This window comes from Chinchilla lanigera, unplaced genomic scaffold (assembly GCF_000276665.1).
Source record: "Chinchilla lanigera isolate Chin_1 unplaced genomic scaffold, ChiLan1.0 scaffold00061, whole genome shotgun sequence".
Classification (NCBI taxonomy): domain Eukaryota; kingdom Metazoa; phylum Chordata; class Mammalia; order Rodentia; family Chinchillidae; genus Chinchilla; species Chinchilla lanigera.
The window spans coordinates 4,584,641-4,603,240 of NW_004955462.1; the positions used below are offsets into that span (position 1 = coordinate 4,584,641).

Here is an 18,600-nt window from a genome sequence, read left to right on the forward strand (position 1 = left end):
TGGCAGCTTTGTTTTCCTGGAAGTCTCTTAGAAACTGGTTCATGCGTTCTAAGTCCTCAGGTGTCTATTTCTATCTCTTTGTGACTTAAGCCCCAGTTCTTCTCATTACCAAGTTCAAACATTTTCAAATGGCTATGACTCATTTAGATATCTTTTATTATTATTTTTGCCCATTTTCCTATTGAGTTTTCATTTTTTCTTATTGCTTTGTTAGAAATTCTTTAAATATTCAGGATGAAAGCATTCTGTATAGTATTTTTGCTGCAAAATAATATCCCAATCTAGAATGTTATTTTTAAAATCTCTTAATAGAGATTTTCATGAATATAAATCATCTTTTCATGAATATAAATTTTTAATGTAGTTAAATTAAAAACCACATTTATTTATTTATTTATTTTTTTTTTCCAGTACCGGCAATTGAACTCATGACCTTGTGCTTGCCAGGCAGGTGCTGTAGCACTGAGCTAAATCCCCAACCCCAAAAACCACATTTAGATTTAATGTTTATTGCATTCTTTACCTAATCCAAAGACAATAATATATTTTCTTATGTTATTTCTGAGAGCATTACTTTATAATATGCATATGAATAGAGCTATTTTGAAAAGAAGTTATTTTACATTGATTATATACTTTCTTCTTTGTCAATATTACATACAAGCCTGTTTCTTACAATAATTTGTTCCATTCACAAATTTATTCATTTGTTTAATGTACCAGTATCACACTAGTTAAATAATTGCATCTTTATAATATAACCTGATATTTAGTATGTTTTTTCTTCACATTTGGGCTCTATTAACTTTTTTTTTTGTTTTTTTTTTCCTGGTACCAGGAATCAAACTCACGACCTTGCTCACAGGCAGGAGCTGTGCCACCAAGCTAAATCCCCAGCCCTCTAATAACTTCTTTACAGATTTCAGCATTTAGCTTATCAATTTTCAGGAGATGTTTTGCTGGGATCTTTTTTTCTTTTTGTTAAGTCCATTTCATATCTTTTCAAAAAAGGAAATCTTTGACTCACTGATCTTTTGTATATTTTTAGTCTCAATTTTGTTAATTTCTGTTTTGAATTATATAATTTCTTTCTTTTTATTTGTTTCAGATTTGCATTGTTCTTATTTTTCCAGTACCTTAAGATGTATAATCAAGCTATTTATTTGGGATTGCTCTATTTTTATGTGTGCATTCACAGCCATAACCTTTCCTCTAAAAACTGCTTTCACTGTGTCCCACAGGGCTTGGTACATTGTGCTTCAGTTTTCATTGGATTTTAAGAACTTTGAAATTCATCCCTGATTTACACTGTGGCCCATTGATCATTCAATGATATATTATTCAATATCCATGTATTTGTGTAGATCTGTGGCTTATTTTGATGTTTATTTCTAGCTTTATTATACAAGATGATAGTATGAGGGATTATTTCAATTGTTTGTATTTATTTAAGAATGTTTTATGGCCTAAAATATGATCTATTTTGGAAAAAGTTTCATGTGCTGCTGAGAAAAAAAATGTATAGTCTGTTGTTGGATGGAATGTAGATGTTTATTACATTAATTTGTTCAGTGGCTTAACTCTGATGTTTCTTCAATTTTTTGGGGGGGTGAGTATGGTTGACCTAATTGTGAGAGTCATGTATTGAGATTTTCCACTATTATTACATTAGTGTCTATCAGTCCTCTAAGTTTTTAATTCATGAAGTTGGGTGGGCTAAAATTTGGTGCACAGTTATTTACAATTGTTTTCTCCTTTTGTTGAATTGTTCCCTTTAGAAGATATAGTAGTCAACACTTCTTTTAACCAATTTTGGCTTGAAGTCTACTGTGTCTGAAAATAAGACAACTACTCTTGCTTGTGGGCTCCAGTTGAATGGACTATAATTTTTCCACTCTTTCACTTTTAGACTATGTACTTCCTTTTGGAGGAGGTGTGTTTCCTATAGGTGATACATACTTGCACTTTGATTTAAATTATATCTGCCAGTCTGTGTCTTTTGAGTGGGGAGCTGAGACTATCACTATTGACAGTTAATACTGTAAAGTGTTTATTGAATCCTGCAATTGCATTAGTTTTCCACTGCTGATTCCTTTATATTTTTCCTACTAAGTTAGATGTATACTTTCCTTTGTGTTCTCTGGTGCTGGTAGCCACCCTGTCTCTGTCTAGGCCTTCTTCAAGCAGTTTTTGGCAGTGATGGTGTGGTCACCATGTCCTTCTCTAGGATTTCTTTATTGTGGAAAGTCTTAACTTCTCTGTCAATTTTGAAGGCTAGTTTTGTAGGATACAAAGTCTTGGTTGACAAGGTCGTCTTTATGACTTGAGAAGTTTTTCTCCACACTCTCCTGCTCTTTAAGGTTTGTGCTGAGAAATCCACAATTACTTTACTAGGTTTGCTTTATATTTTACTTGTATTTTCTCTAACAGCTTTTTATTACTTTGTACTTTTGGTGAATTCATGTAATTTTAATTATGATATGTCATGAAGAGGTTCTTTTTTGGTTGTGTTTATGCCTTTGACCATTTAAATTCTTAAAGTTTTATTAGAATACATTTGCTGTACATGAAATTTACATTTATCTTGGAGAGTAAGTACATGTACATAATTCAGCAAGTTTCTTTTTTTTAAATCCTCTTCTCCTTCCTACCCACCCACCTCCTTCCAGCTCTAAACCCTCTTTCCCTATTTTCATTATTATTGTTATTACTATGTGTGTTTATGACATATAATGTTTAGATTTATTGTGGTTATTAGGCTCCTGTACATTGGTTATCTTAATTCTTCTTACTTCCTCTATCCCCCTCCTCCAGTTTCTTGGACCCTTTCTCATTTGCAAGAGATCTATCTCCTTATTTCCATCCTCCCAGCATTTATTTTGCTCTTCCTTTATACATTATGTTGTTGAAATGACAAATATCATATGGTGTTTAAGCTTGTGTGTCTGATTTATTTCACTCAACACTGCATTTTCCAGGTATCCATTTTCTTAACATTTCAAATTTATCCTTTATAGTCAAGTAATATTACACTATGCATCAATACACATTTTCTTTCTTTTTTTTGTTTGGTACTAGGAATCAAACTCATGACCTTGTGCTTGCCAGGCAGGGACTATGCCACTGAGCTATATCCCTGGCCCGATACTCAATTTCTTTATCCATTCATCTGTTGATGGGCGTACAGGCTACTTCCAGTAATTATCTATTATAAATTGTTCTGCTATAAACATAAGTATGAAAGTATTACTGTAATATGATGCATTTAGCACTTTGGGGAAGATACGTAGAATGGGAATAACTATGTAATATGGAATATCTAATTTTAGTTGAGAAACCTCCATACTGATTCCCATAATGGTTGTACATTCTCATTTATATTACCACCAACAATATAGAAGTGTTCATTTTTTTATACAGACATGCTATCATTTATTATTCTATGACTTTTTTTTCTTGATTGGTTATTCTTGTTTTTATATGAGTGTGAACACTATTTCTAGTTTTTGCTGTTCATATTGATTTGGTCTGTTCTTGGTTCTTTCTTTTTTCTTTCTTTCGTTCCTTTTCTGATGGTTTCCCAAACCTTGTTGAGTCTTCCTTTGTCCATCAGCCCTACTTTTAATCTCTTTCTGCATTTCCTGATCTTTTCTATTTCTCCATTTTTTCCTTTTGCCCCCTTTAAATTCTCTCCTCTCAGGGGAAAATTGCTTCATTGAGGGGATATTTACTCTACACAACTTTGGTTTGGTTTAGATTTTGTTATATAGCTATAAATCTTGTTCATTAGTTAAAAGTGGCAAAATATAAGTTACCATAGGCTGTAATTTTCTAGCCTGTGCTTGATGCTAGTGTTATTGCTGATTGTATTACTTAACCCAAGGTGATGTTGTTGTTCTGGTCACCTGTTCTCCCTTGTACACCAAAACTGAAATTGGCTGAGGGTCATAACCAATACTATAGCCAGTATCAAAGAACCAGGGGTAGGGCCAAATAGGCAGCAACTTCTCATCCCCAATAAATTGAAAATGTGGGACCTTGCAACAGACTCAGGAGCCAAGGGTCAACTACACCTGGAAGACATCTCTGAGGAGTGGTTGGTTCCTGTGGCATTGTTGATACCGGCAATAGAGTTGCCTATCATAAACAGTTTAGAATCATCAAAGCAAAATCTAAACTTAAAAAAATAGAGGATGAGAAGACATGGAAGCAGGATGCAGCCCAAGACTTCCAGCTCACCCAGGGCAAACCAAATGGGCACTGAGGTGGAATAATTTGAAAGCCATCCACATGAACTCCCTTAGAAGGCAACAATGGAAGTAACAAAGCAAATGAATCAGATTCTAAGAAACAATCAAATTAGAAATAATTTCTCAGATAATTAAAGTGATGATCACCATAATAAAGGGCATGCTTAGTGAGTCTTGAGTAGAAACAGATTATAAAAATAGAGAAGCTTAGGAAAATGATGGAAACAATTAATGCTTAATATAGGAAATAAATGGAATCTATGAAACATATTCAAACAGATATCCAGGAGATTAGAAATTCTACTGAAAGTATACACAGCAGAGTGAACCAATGTGAGAACAGAATATCAGATCTAGAAGAGAGGTTTGTGGTTAGCAATCACAGAAAGAAAGATTTCTTAAAAATACGTAAGGACCATGAAAAATCAATTCAATTGCTGCTAGAGGTTCCAAAGAAGATCATAAGATTTATTAGAATCATTGCAAAAGCAGGAGATAGTTCAAATGACAGAAAGAAAAACCTGTTCATAGAAGTAATGGCAGGAAACACCCCAACCATGGAAAAACAATTTGATGTACAGTTAAGTGAGACATACGGAACTCTGATTAGGCATAATAAAAAGATCTGCACAAAGGCATACAATAGTCAGGATTCCAGAAATTCAACACAAGAGGAGAATGTTAAAAGCTGTTAGAGAAAAGAAATAAATCACCTATAAAGGAAGGCCCATCAAATAATAGAAGACTTCTCAACACAGACACTTAAATCAGGAAGAGTTTGGTGTGAAGTATTTCAAGCCCTAGAAGAAAACAATGGCCAACCCAGATTGGTGTACCCCACAAAACTATTTTTCAAAATTGATGGAGAAATACAATACTCTCATGACAAACAGCACCTGAAGGAATATATCACCAGCATTCCAAAATGTTCTGACCTGAGTTCAATTCCAGGTTCAAAAAAAACCAGAAAATTGTTTCATTAGAACAGCACAGGTGGGGACTATTGTCCACTGTCACTGAGCACTTGTTTCTTTACACTGGGCAGTGTCACCAAAGGGAGCTAATCACCATTCATTTGTAAATAAATGAATTTATTTCAGTTTGTCTACTACCATTCGGGTATACAAATTTAAGAGCCCATAGAAATATGTGTAGACATTATAGAACACCAAGAGATTTTTACATGCAGAGGTGCAGGAATGGCAGGTCCCTAACAGAGGTGACACTGAGACTGAAACCAAACCCAAGTGCCCTAGCAGCAGGGCCAGCTGCTCCCAACCCTGGGTTGTCAGATAAGATACAGGACGTCCAGTTAAATTTGAACTTTATATAAGCAACGAACAACTATTTAGGATAACATGCTCCAAGTAAATGTTCAATGTTGCCTGGGACATATTTGTTCTTAAAAACTGTATGTGTTGTTTACCTGAAATAAACATCTATGTTTTTATTTGCTGTATCTCAAAAAAAAAAACCCAAAAAACAAAAAAAACACAAAATGTTCTGAAATATATTCAAAAAAGAGATAATAAAGACTACAATTACATGAACACCAATAGAATGAATTTAGCAGGTAAGGCAAACAATTAAACAGAAGGTGAAAAAAGGGAACCAACAACAGGAAAATAACATGATAAGGGTAAGTTAATATGTGTTAGTTATAATCACTGAATGTCAAGGATGGAAAACAATATTCCATGCAACAGGAACCTGGAAAGAAGTAGGGGTAGCTTTTGTGTTTGGAGACAGAGTGAATTTCAAGCTAGGACTGGAGAGACAAAGAAGGTCACTTCATATTTGTTAATGTAACATTCCAAGAGGAAGAGATAACAGTCATAAGTGTATATGTACCAAATACCAGCACAACCAACTATATAACACAAATATTAATGGACATGAAAAATCAAGCACTGATACTATTGTAATGGTCAAAAAATAGATCTAGACAAAAAATCAACAACTATCAGAGCTGAACCAAACCTTCAAACAAATGGACTTAGTAGATGTCTACAGAATGTTCTACCTCACAACATTAGAATACACATTATTCTCAGCTCCAAATAGGATGTTCTCCAAAAGAGACTACATACTAGCTCACAGAACATGCTTAAGTCAATGCAAAGGAATTGAAATTATCCCATGCATATTATTGGACCATAGTGCAATGAAATTAGAAATAAATGGCAAAAGAAACCACAGAAACATATGGAAATTAAATAACACCCTCCTGAACCACTAATAGGTCACAGAAGAAATTAAAGAAATTAGACAGTTTCTATAATTAAATGATAATTCCAATACAACATAGTGTAGCTTATGGGATGCAATGAAAGCGGTCCTATGAGGGAAATTTAATAACAGTGAATTCCCATATCAGAAAAACAGAGCAAGCTCAAATAACCTAATTTTGCTCTTCAAGTTTCTAGAAAAAGAAGAGTAAGTCTAGCGCAAAACCTGTATGAGGAAGGAAATTATAAAGATCAAAGCAGAAATTAATGCAATGAGACTAAGAAAACAATACAAAGAATCAGTGAATCAAAGTTGGTTCTTTGAAAGATTACATCTGACAAACCCTTAGCCAACTGTATAAAAAAAGGAATGAAATGGCTCAAATCCATGCAATTAGGAACAAGAAGGGTGAAATCACAACAGATCATACAGAAATCCAGAAGATCATCAATACTTACTTCAACTCTTAAATTGGAGTTGTAAACATCAGTTGTCTTTTATTCACTACCGAGGACGAAGCCTAACCATAGAACTTAAAAAAATACTTACTTCAAGAGCCTGTATGCTAGTAATGTGGCAGAGGGCAACAGTTCATGGTTGCAGAACAACAAAGCAACAAGAGCAAAAGGAGGAATGGCAGCAAGCAGCCTCCTTCCCTCCCTTACACTGTATGCAAACTATCCACCCCAGGTGAGTGTAGTACTCACACCCATAATCCCAGCATTGGATCATGAATCAATCACAAATCCTAGAAGCCCACCCCATGACTGCATGAGGATTTGCGGGGACATGCAGACACAAACCATAACATCTGGGATGCAACATACTTAGTCATGATGTATGATGACATTTTTGTCATGATGTGACAAAATGTATGACATTTTTAATGATGTGTTGCATTCTTTGCTCTAATTTTTTTTCAGGTTAAAAGTAGGAAAACTTATTGGGGAAAAAGAAGGGGAAATAGGAATTGGGAATGAGAAATAGGCATAGGAGGGGTCCTAAATGGGTTGCCAGTGAGCCCTTCTCTTAAAGGAAATTTTATAGAGCAAAATCATGAGGTGGTACATAGGTCAAAATTATGATTAACCAATAAGATTGCAAGTATGATCACTTAGGTAATATTGATCTAATGGTACCAAGGGTATATGGGTGACATCACTAATCTTGCTTGATAATAAACAGCATTAGTTTTGCCTTTATTCTTAGTAGTCTGAGTCTTTTTTTTTTTTTTTTTTTCTGGTAGCGGGAATCGAACTCACGACTTTGTGCTTGCCAGGCAGGCGATGCGCCGCTAAGCTAAATCCCCAGCCCCAGTAGTCTGAGTCTTAATGTGTGCTAAATTTTGTTGAGGGTTTTTGCATCTATGTTATGGAGACTGACTTGCAGTTTTCTTTATTAGCTGAATTTTTGTCTGGTTTTGGAATCACAGTGATGTCAGCATCCATAAATGACTTGGGAAGTACTCCTTTTCAATTTCATTAAAGAGTTTGAGGAGTACTGGTGATATAAATCCTTAAATGCTTTATAGAATTCAGCAGTGAATACATCAGGTCCTGAACTTTTTTAGTTGGTAGGTTTTTTCTATTATTGTCTCAATTTCATCACTTGTTATTGGATTGTTAAACATTTTTGTGTCATTTGGGGTTAGCTTTGATAATTTGTATGAGTTTAGGAATTTGTTCATTTCTTTAAGGTTTCCCAACTTGGTGGAATACAATTTTTTGTAGTAGTTATTATCATCTAGATTTCAATGGTATCTGTTGTGTTTTTACCTTTTTCATTTCTACTTGCACTGATGTGAGTCTTTCCTCACTTTCTCTTGACAGGCTGGCTAAGGGATTATCAATGTGTGTGTGTGTGTGTGTGTGTGTGCGCGTGTGCATGTGTGTGTGTGTGTGTGTGTGTGTGTGTGTTTATTTTAAGGAATCTGCTCTTCAGATTTGTTCATTCTGTATATTGTTTTTTAGCCTCAATTTCATTGATTTCTCCTCTTACTTTTATCATTTCTCCCAATTCTGGTTTGGACTTGAATTTTTTTTCAAACATCTCATGGTTCCTCATTAGGTTATTTATTTGAGTTGTTTTCTTTTCATAATGTGAGCACTGACTGCAAGCAATGAACTTTCTTGTTAGGACTGTTTTCACTGTGTCACATAAATTCCAGTGTATTGTACAGGCACTGCTATTATCTTCCATAAATTGTTTAATATCTTCCGTAACCCATTAGGCATTCAGGTGTTACTATGTTTCCAAGTAACTGTAAATTTTCTGCAGTTTCTTAGTTGATTTCTCTTTTCTTTGCATAGTGGTCGGATAATAAAAATGTGGGTGATTCAATTCTTTTATACTTACTTAAGCAGGTTTTCTGGACCAGTACATGATCTATTTTGGAGAATGTACCACGGGCTTCAGAAAAGAATGTATACTTTGTTGTAGTAGTATCTATTTTGTAGACATCTATTAGTGTATATATTTAAGGGTGTGATTCAGTTGTGATATGTATTGATTTTTGGTGCCTTGTTGATCTATCTCTTTGCAAAAGTGGGATACAAACACATTCACATGGGGCTGTAATTTGTATGTCTATGCCAGGTGGCTCTGATTTGAATTCAGTTGTTCTACCTGCTTGAGCTGCTTTCTAAAAATATAGGTGCCACTGTCATCCCCAAAACTCAAATGTGTATGACACTTTGGGTACTATGAACAAATCAGTAGCCTTTATGTACAAAATATTTTAAAGAAATTCTTGAATATAATTAAATTTTTTTTAATTTCGTGAAATAATTTGTTGATTATTATTTTTTAAATTGATAATAATTGTTTTTTTTTTTTTCCAGTACTGGGAATTGAACTCATGACCTTGCGCTTGCCAGGCAGGCACTGTGTTGCTGAGCTAAATCCCCAGCCCAAATTGGTGATAATTGGTAATAATATTAATTACTATTTATATTTGTACAGTAATTATTAGAATTCATGCAACTAATTAGATTTGGTTCACTCATAGAATTTGTATTAATTTTACTAGTAAAAAGACCAATAAAAGTGATTAGAGCTATTTGTACCACCAGTGGTACAAGCCACCTGATGGGACAGTCATGCACGTACTGCTGGTGGTTGAAGATGGTGAAAACATGTTGGCTAATGAAAATGATGTTCTCAAGGAACTAATAAGAGAGTGTCTACTGTATATTATAAACATTTGTAATGTATAGAAAAGCCATTCTATTGTTTCATGAACAAGTAAAGAGAAATATACTAAGTATTAAATGTTATTTGATAGAGTAAAAAGCACATTAAATCTACATATTAATATACAGAATAAGTGATAAGAATATAATATGATAAGAATATAATAAGTTGAGAATGGTTATAACTTTTTAAAATTTCCTATTGTTTTTATTATTTATTTATTTATTTATGCCTTTTTTGTGACACAGGGTTTCATTATGCAGTTCAGACTGGCCTTGAACTTACTTTGTAGCCCAAGCTGTCTTCGAACTCACAGCAATCCTCCTACCTCAGTCTCTGGAATGAAGGGATTACAGGCGTATGCTACCATGCCTGGCTTATTGTTTTTATTTTTAAATAAGTAGAATAATACAATTGAATACCTTAACTGACTGTGTTCTATTGTGTCCAAACATAAATCTTACCAACTACTTTGTCCATGTCAAAGTGAGATATTATGTCACCAATTGTTGGATGCAATGCTGGAAGATTTTCTGATGTAACTGGCAGTTGAGAGGCCACTTCATATTTAGCTATAAAAATAACAGATTGCCTGATTAGTTCATTTAAAGGATGTAATTTTTTGAGGTAAAATATACTGTCTAACATTAACAGATACATTTTATCTTACAATCATTTAACCTTATTTTCCTTAAAATTTGATGTACTAGCTGCTCAACTGAATACAAATGTTAAATAATTTACAATGCTTACAAAATAGCTATAATACAAGGTTATTACATTAATAAGAACTTTTCAAATGGTGTTATTTAACTCTCAGAAAATTGAAGTAGGTATTGTAACACCCTCTAACAGATGTTAGAAAAATTATATTTTTAAAAGTTGTATTGTTATTATGTGCAAAAAATAGGAATTAATTAGTTCTCTTAGATAAACTCAAGTGTCTACTAGGACTAAGCATGTAATTGGAATGAAATAAATTCCATTAAAATTGGGGTGGCATGAAGACCAGAGGTGAAATGGCGAACACTTGTTCTTTTCTTTTTTACTTAGATATGAGTTATTTTTATTTGCCAATACGCACAAAGTACTAAAGACTTCAAAATAAAAAGTAGAAGCTAATCTTGTAGCATTAAACTGCCATATATATATATATGTATATATATATATATGTTATCTACATTTACTAACTGATACAAAAATAATGATATTCAAAGCTCAAAACAGCAAGCATTAACTAAAAAATCCTCTGACAGCATTAGTAGACTTTATTCTTTATATATTAGTACAAAACTTGAACTTAATTTTTAACCTATTAAAATCAAATTTCACCTTGCTACCAAAGAGCTATTAGGGTTTCAGACCTTTCCAAAGGCTCACATCTCAGGAAGGCATCAAATCCTAAAACCATCTAGTATTTCTTAAATTTTTCTCTTTCCTTCTTTTTTGTTTTAGAAAGAATGTAAACTGCATCCTTACCATTTGGATTACAATAATTAAGTACAAAAACAATTTGTTTAACATCCTGTAAATTATTAAAAGCATCTACAAAAATATGAAAAGCAAGATCACAGTGCATTATACTTCAGCACACACATGGCAGCAACATAAGAACATTTAAAATGAGAATATAAAGATCTCTCTGTTTCTCAAACAAATAAAAATAATGAAGCTGTAACTACTCTTCTCATCTAGATTCTTAAAATGCAGCACTCAACAGAAGTAAATTATTGCATATTTAGCATACTTCTTTATCATATGATTCCTTCAAACCATGCTAAACTACTTTTTTAAAAAATTTAGTCTTGTTCTAAGCATAGTCTGTCTCAAGGTAACCTGAATGTGGAGAAGGAATAACAGATGTACACAAAACAGGCACAGCCACTTAAACATTTATTCTGCACAGTTAAATCACATCATACATATAAATCTTAACCCATCTTTTAATATGTTTTACCTCAACCTATGAAGAGAGTTAAATACCTAAAGTTATCATAATTGTATCCCAACCATAACTTTATTTTGTTCCCCAGTGCTTTAAATGAAGCAGGACAAAATCATAACTACTGTAATTAAAAAGATAATTTTTTAGTTCTTCAAAATGCTCAACCACATTAGAAACCGTACTTTGGTAACTAATCCTTTTTGCTTTTTAGTATTGGGAGCTGAAAAATACAACTCTACTGGTACTGGAAAGACTGAAAAAAGTATTCATTTAAAAAGGAAAAACAAGTGTTACATGCTAAAAAAAACCTCTAAAAATTAGATGGATTGCAGATGATAGTAAAGGCATGAAAATGATTCATTTGCTTGGCAAACTGAGATTTCACTTCCTTAACAAATTAACAGAAATCTGGAGTGGTGAGACCAATACAAATATAGCTCAAAGACAGCCAAGCAAAGCAGCTGTATTTCTGAAAAAACAAAACAAAACAAAACAAAACAAAACAAAACAAAACACCCAACAACAACAACGAAGAATTTTCAAATGCAATCATAAAATGTATTAAAAAGCACAGGTTACACAAGGATTCACAAATCAATCACATTACAAAATCTAGGATTAGCTGGGCTTGGTGGCACACAACTATAATCCCATGACTTCAGAAGCAAGAGGATTGCTGTGAGCTGAAGGTCAGCCTGGGCTACATAGTGGGTTCAAGGTTAGCCTGAACTACATAGCAGTATCCCATCTCAAAAAAATGTAGTAGGATTATGGAGAACCTGATTCTAAACACTCTGTTACAATTATGCATTCTTCTGCTTAGCACCAAGAATGACACTTTCAATAATAAGTACAATTTCTCCTTTAAAGTAGAGTCACTTACAAGTTAAAGCAAAGTGGTAATACCAAGTGAATTCCTTACAATAGCTTTTCTTTTAAAAGTTGTGTAGGGCAAAGTAGGCTGCCTACACAGAATAAAGATTTCTACAGTAACATTTATAAGCAGTGTTATATTTTGTGGATGACACTTGCAGAAAGATTTGTAAAACTCCCATGATAGTTGCACACATGCACATCAAACACTCCACACTCCACTCTCCCATCCTCCAAGAAAAATCTTCAGTGAGGTCAGATGCAGCCAAAACAGTATCATCTCCCTAAAGTTCTGGTGAGTGTCCTTAATTATAACTGAAATCCTTCTTAAAATAGCTATTGCCATTTTTATTGCGATTTATGAATCCCAAAGGAGCAAAATACATTCCTAGGATTGAGTTATGCATATTATTTCCACGTTCTGATTTTCCCCTATTGAAATGCTTTAACTGTACTTGAGTAGACTGCATAACCCATTTCTTCTGACTCCATTGTCCAGGGGCTGCTCTATACATGTCATTGTCCACTACTACTGCCAACTAGAACCCACTATAACATCATTTACTATAGATCAACACTGATATGCAATGTAAAACTAATAATGTCAGTTTTCCATACATATTTATACTGGAATATATATGAAATTTTCACAAGAGCAAAATCATTATACAAAGGGTTGGGTAAATACATGATCCAAAATAACTGCTAAATCTTGGCTCCATGCTCTGCTTTAGGCTTTAGGTTTACTGACTGCATACTGTACAACTCAATATTACAGCATCAACTCCATGTCAACATGATCTCTCTCAGACTGCAGACTTTGTCTTTATGAAGTGTTAAGAGTTCATCTGCACATGAATGTTATATTATAGATGTTGGTTCTAAATAAATTCTTTCAACAAAACTACAAGCAGGAGGACTAGAGAGCCTCAGTGCTTACACGCAAAGAAATTAGCAAAATGCCACACCAACAGATGAGCAGCAATCTTGGTGTGTGTGACATTTCAACTCTTATGTTTATTTACTAATTGGAAATTTCGAGTTTCCTTTTGAAATTTCATGTAAGTAAACAATTAGTGACATCACTGTACTGGGTAGTAGACCTTCGCACTAACTTAGTTACTTACTGTTGACTCAAACACTATTTTCTTGATGGGAATACAAAATAAGACCAACATTAACACATAATAAACACCCTCAAAAAAAAAAAAAAAAGCAACTTAAATCTTGTTCCAAACACTGAAAAGATAAAGCTGCATAAAAGGTTATACTGCATTTACACTACAAACTCATTTCTACTTTCTCTTCTGAAAAAAAAAAAAAAAAACAAAAAAAAACTCTTCAGAAATATTGCCTCCCTAACATTTCTTTAAAACACCCAAGAAAGGTAAGGCTTCTGGGACAACCACTCAAATCCAACAGGTCTCTGATCTTGAGACTTCTACAATACATCTGCTGCCATCAGAGGTTTCAGATTTTCATTATAGCATTATGGTCAAATTTGAAATTCAAAAAGGTTCTGGATGAAAGGGGAAACTTGCAATTTCCATTACATGGCATTTTCAGGATGTTCTAGCAACTGCTCCTCTGTGGAGCAAGACAAGTCATACACAGCAACTGCTTCAGAGTTATCCTGAAGGTTTCATGGACGTAGTTTCTTTTCACACTTCATCAAGAGGTTCTGATGCTTTGCTGGCTGACTATGGGTCCCATTTGTTCTTTTGTTTTGATTAGGTGAGTCTTGATATTGTTTGCTGCCATTTTCCCTCATACTCCGACTCTTTGCTGTTAAAAGGTCAGACATTTCAGAACGGTAATTGTATCGCTTTTGTTGCACTGGATGCTTAAGCTTTACTCACTGGTCACCAAGAGAACTTTCAGGAATTAACTGCCTGCTGGGATAGAATTTGGTTCCACTCAATTTTTCCACAGTGAGTTTAGCTGGTGTGCTACCAGCTGAAGAAAATCCATTCCCACTGTCTGAGGAGTCCTGAATCTTCAAAAAAAGCCAGTCCCTTAGTGATCTGATTGTTTCTTTTGCTGGACAAAACCTTTTTTGTTTAATGTAGTCCTATTTCTCTACTTTTTGCTTTTTATTTCCTGTACTCTTGTGAAAAAAAAAAAAAAATTGCCCTCTCCATTGTCCTGAAGCAAGGAAGTGATAAAAAAGGAATGCTTGTATGCTGTTGGTAGAAATGTAAATTAATATAGCCATCATAAAAAACAGCATGGAAGTTTCTAAAAGATTAAAAATAGAACTATCATATGAAATCAGTATATCAAAGACACATTTGTACTCCTATGCTCATTGCAGAATTATTCACAATATCCAAGAAATGTAAACAATTGAGGTATTCACAAACTGATGAATAAAGAAAATGTGATACACTTACAGAATGAAACAACCACAAAGCAAATGAAATCCTGTCATTTGTGAAACATGAAAATGGAACTTGAGATCATTATATTAAGTGAACTAAGACAGGCATAGAAATACTGCATTATCTCATTCATATGTAAAAATAAAAAGTTGATGTTATAGAAAGCACAAGGTTACCAGAGGTTTGGGAAACAGGAAGGAAAGAAGATAGAAGAAGGTTAGGTCAGTGTGTACTAAGTCACATTTAGATAGGACCAAGAAATTTTGGTGTATTATTGCACAGAAAGGTGACCACAGGTAATAATAATGCACTATACAATTCAACAAACTAGAGGAAAGGACTTTGAAAGCGTTCACTATGAAGAAATGATTTATATCTTTGAGAAGACAGCTTAGGCTGATTTAAGCATTACATAATGTTTATTGAGGTATCAGTTATACCATTTATAGGTATAAATCCTACATCTTTATATATCAGTTAAAATTAATTTTTAAAAACCATACAAAATAGAAGAACAACGGAAGACAAAAATAAGAACACAGAACAGCAGCAAGAAACACCACACTAGGAGCAAGGTAGCAGCAGACTAAAAGCAGGCAGCACTCACAAGACACTCAAGAATATTCAAGCAAACCAAATGGCGTGCAGCTCCATGAGGAGACAGGAGACCACAGGAAATTGCTGGATTGCAACTTGAATGAGCAAGTAAGCAGGCAAACGCCGGAAATACTGGTATCTAGAAAGATAAGTAAAGCAGCAGAAGCAACACATACACTGAATAAAAAGCCACTCCATGAGGGAGGGACCCTGCAGCATAGGCCTAAATGCTGATTTGCTACCAGACAGACAGATGCGCAGCCTGGTGAGCACATGTGAGCTCCGCCAGGGACAAGTATGATAATTATCAAGTATGGGGACAGGCAGCCACGTCAGAAGCCCCCTCTAACTTTGCTTGGCAGCTTTCAAGGAGATGGATTCAGACAGAATCTGGATGGGGAGTTATCTTAAGTAACTTGCTTTGGCTATGTAGGCAGCAATGGAAAAGAGAAAAACCCCACAGTTTTTATATTTTCCTAGGACACAGCAGCCACTCCTCTCTAAGAAGTCAGTGGGCATCCTCCTTAGGAATCAGCTTGGGCCCTACAGGACAGTGACTGTGATACAGAAAAACTACAATCACAGGAAAACGGACCCCCACCCCCACCCCAGCCACCCTTGTACACCCAGTGGCTGGGTCATGGGAGACCAGGTTCCAGCAGTGTGATAACAAACAGCATGAAACTCAGCTGGCCGCAATGAGTACATTTAACCAAGCAAAGGACAGTCCCCTCACACCCAAGAAGCAAAACACAACAGCTATTTGAACACTGTGCCAGGACAGGAGTTCATCCCAGTGAGGCTCTTAGCACTGGCCCTGGTGCTTGGCCTCAGAGACCTCCAAAGAACATAGGTAGGTAGCACAGACATTGTAAAGAGTAAGGTCTAGTGATTTCCTGGAGTTTGGCCCACAACATAGACCTGCCCATAGTCTGTGTGTGAGAAAGTGGACTGACCAAAAATGTCCTCCATGCTCATTCCCATTTAAGGAAAACATTGAGATATGGAGTGTGATCCAGGCTTGCTACTGACAAGCTCACCTCAGACTCATCCACCCCATGGCTCTAAATGGTTTTTCCTACTGAGACAGAAGATAAGGAGTACTATGGGGTGAAAAAGATAGTCACAACCTTTCTTATGTCTTGCATGTCAACAGTGGTCTGGGAAAAATAATTGTCTCAATTACAAATACTCCCACAAGAAAGAATATTGGACCTAAGTGTTTTTTTTTCTGTGTGTGTGTGTGTGTGTGTGTGTGTGTGTGTGTATGAGTATTAGTATTCCTCTTGCTTTTATAGTTTTCCTCCCTGTTTTGTCATGTTTTCTCACATTGAGTTGTTTTATAGTGTTCTAATTTGGTGTTTCTGTTACTTCATTAATTGCATTCAATGTCCTTATCTCTTTTCTAACTTTCCATTTTTATTCCCATCTCTACTTTTCTTCTTCTTTCATAACTTCTCATTTCTCTTTCCTCCTCTTTCTTCCCATGTATAAAAATATCATCATTAATGCCCACTGTTTGTTTTTGTTATTCTAGCCTATTCTACATACTAATCTGCGTTTCTTTTCTTGGGCTAATGAAATACTAGAGAATTTTTTTTTTTTTTTTTTTTTTTTTGTACTGGGAATCAAACTCAGGACCTTGCACTTGCCAGGCAGGTGCTTGTGCCACTGAGCTACATCCCCGGCCCAAGAATTTTTAAAAATAAGTTAAATTATATGTATCTGTATGGTTGCTTCCATACATGTTGTTGTGCTAGTTAGTCTTTCCTCACTAACAAGTGCTAAGGATTAAAGCTAGTACTTTGAATGGGTTACATGGGTTCTTTCATGCAGAGACATACATACAGCACTTACTAAAAATACTTCACATGGAGGTGGTGGTCATCTGTCTCAAATGATCTACTTTCCTCAACAGAAAAACACAAGAATCATGAGAAAACAAGATATCAACATGCCTCCAAAAATTTGTAACTAAAAAGTAATCTCATAGATATTGAAGTAGACAAAATTCCAGACAAGGAATTTTAAAAAACTGTTATTTAAAATTAGCAATAAGATCAAAGAAGAAACAAATAAGCAGCAGAATTAATTAATTGTTAAAATGATGAATAATCTCAAAGATACCACAAACAAGCAGACGAATGAATTAAGGAAAATGATGCAGGGCATGAAAGACCACTTCAATAAGGAGAGGTTCTGAGACCTTCAAAACTCCTTCAGAATGCCCTCAGATCTAGTAAATTGAACAAAGTGGCAGATACAAAATTAACACGTAAAAATCAATTGCTTTCTGATTCACCAATAATGAACCTGCCAAGAAAGAAATCAAGAAAACAATTCTATTCACAATAACTTTAAAAAATTCTCTAGGATTCAACCTAGAAGAAGGTAAAAGACTTCTATGAGTCTTTCTCTTTCTTACCCATTTCAGTGTGAGTATTGCCTCATGTGTTAGGATTCTCTTAACTAGTTTCTGATTCCTCTCAGGAGGAGTTGATCTATGTGTATACGTTTACTCTGTGTAGCTGTGGAGTAGGAAAACTAAGGAGCCTTCTCCTACTTGACCTCTCTCTCTGGAAAGGCTGACTCTGATGGCAAGGAAGACTCAGCAGAGTTTAGGGCAGTGGTGGCAGAGCTTTTAGAGACCAAGTGTCAAACTGCAACCCAAAACCCACTTATTTATCACAAAGTGCCAACACTGAAATCAAACCTGAATACTGAGGTTTTAGTATAGAAAAAGTAACTCATACATTTACATCTTTTGTCTTAAAAGAAATATAACACTTGTGCCATAGGTTTGCCACCACTGGTTTAGGGGATCATGTCCTTTGCCTCATCAGGTTCCTCCCCCCCGCCCCCCGTTCTCATTGCCATTTTCAAGACCCCAGCTTTTCCTAATCAATAGTAGACATCTCTAAGACTGGGAATTCAGCTTGCTTTCTAATTCAATCACTCATCAGATGAGATCCTACACTTTACTTGCAGCAACATCAACACTGAGGCTATAAAAGTTAAAGGTCTCTTTCAGAGTAGAAACAGAAACTTCAAGGTTTTTTATGTTGGTCTTGAGCTGAGAATTTGAATCCACAACCTCATCTTTTTCTGTTGTTTTTTTTTTTTTTTTTTTTTT

General features: G+C 34.8%; 1 protein-coding gene across 12 annotated transcripts in view; it reads right to left on the reverse strand.

The window, feature by feature from the left end:
• The window catches only part of LOC102027621 (uncharacterized protein C10orf68 homolog), a 150,739-nt gene that overhangs the window by 90,626 nt on the left and 41,513 nt on the right, over positions 1-18,600 (reverse strand). For all 12 annotated transcript variants that reach the window (XR_001236623.1, XR_001236622.1, XR_001236619.1 and 9 more), the window contains one exon: positions 10,136-10,243. Coding sequence is in view for 7 of the 12 variants with exons in the window: in XM_013521466.1 (XP_013376920.1) it covers positions 10,136-10,243 (108 nt within the window). In the remaining 5 variants the exon portion in view is untranslated. The remainder of the gene's footprint in view (positions 1-10,135; positions 10,244-18,600) is intronic.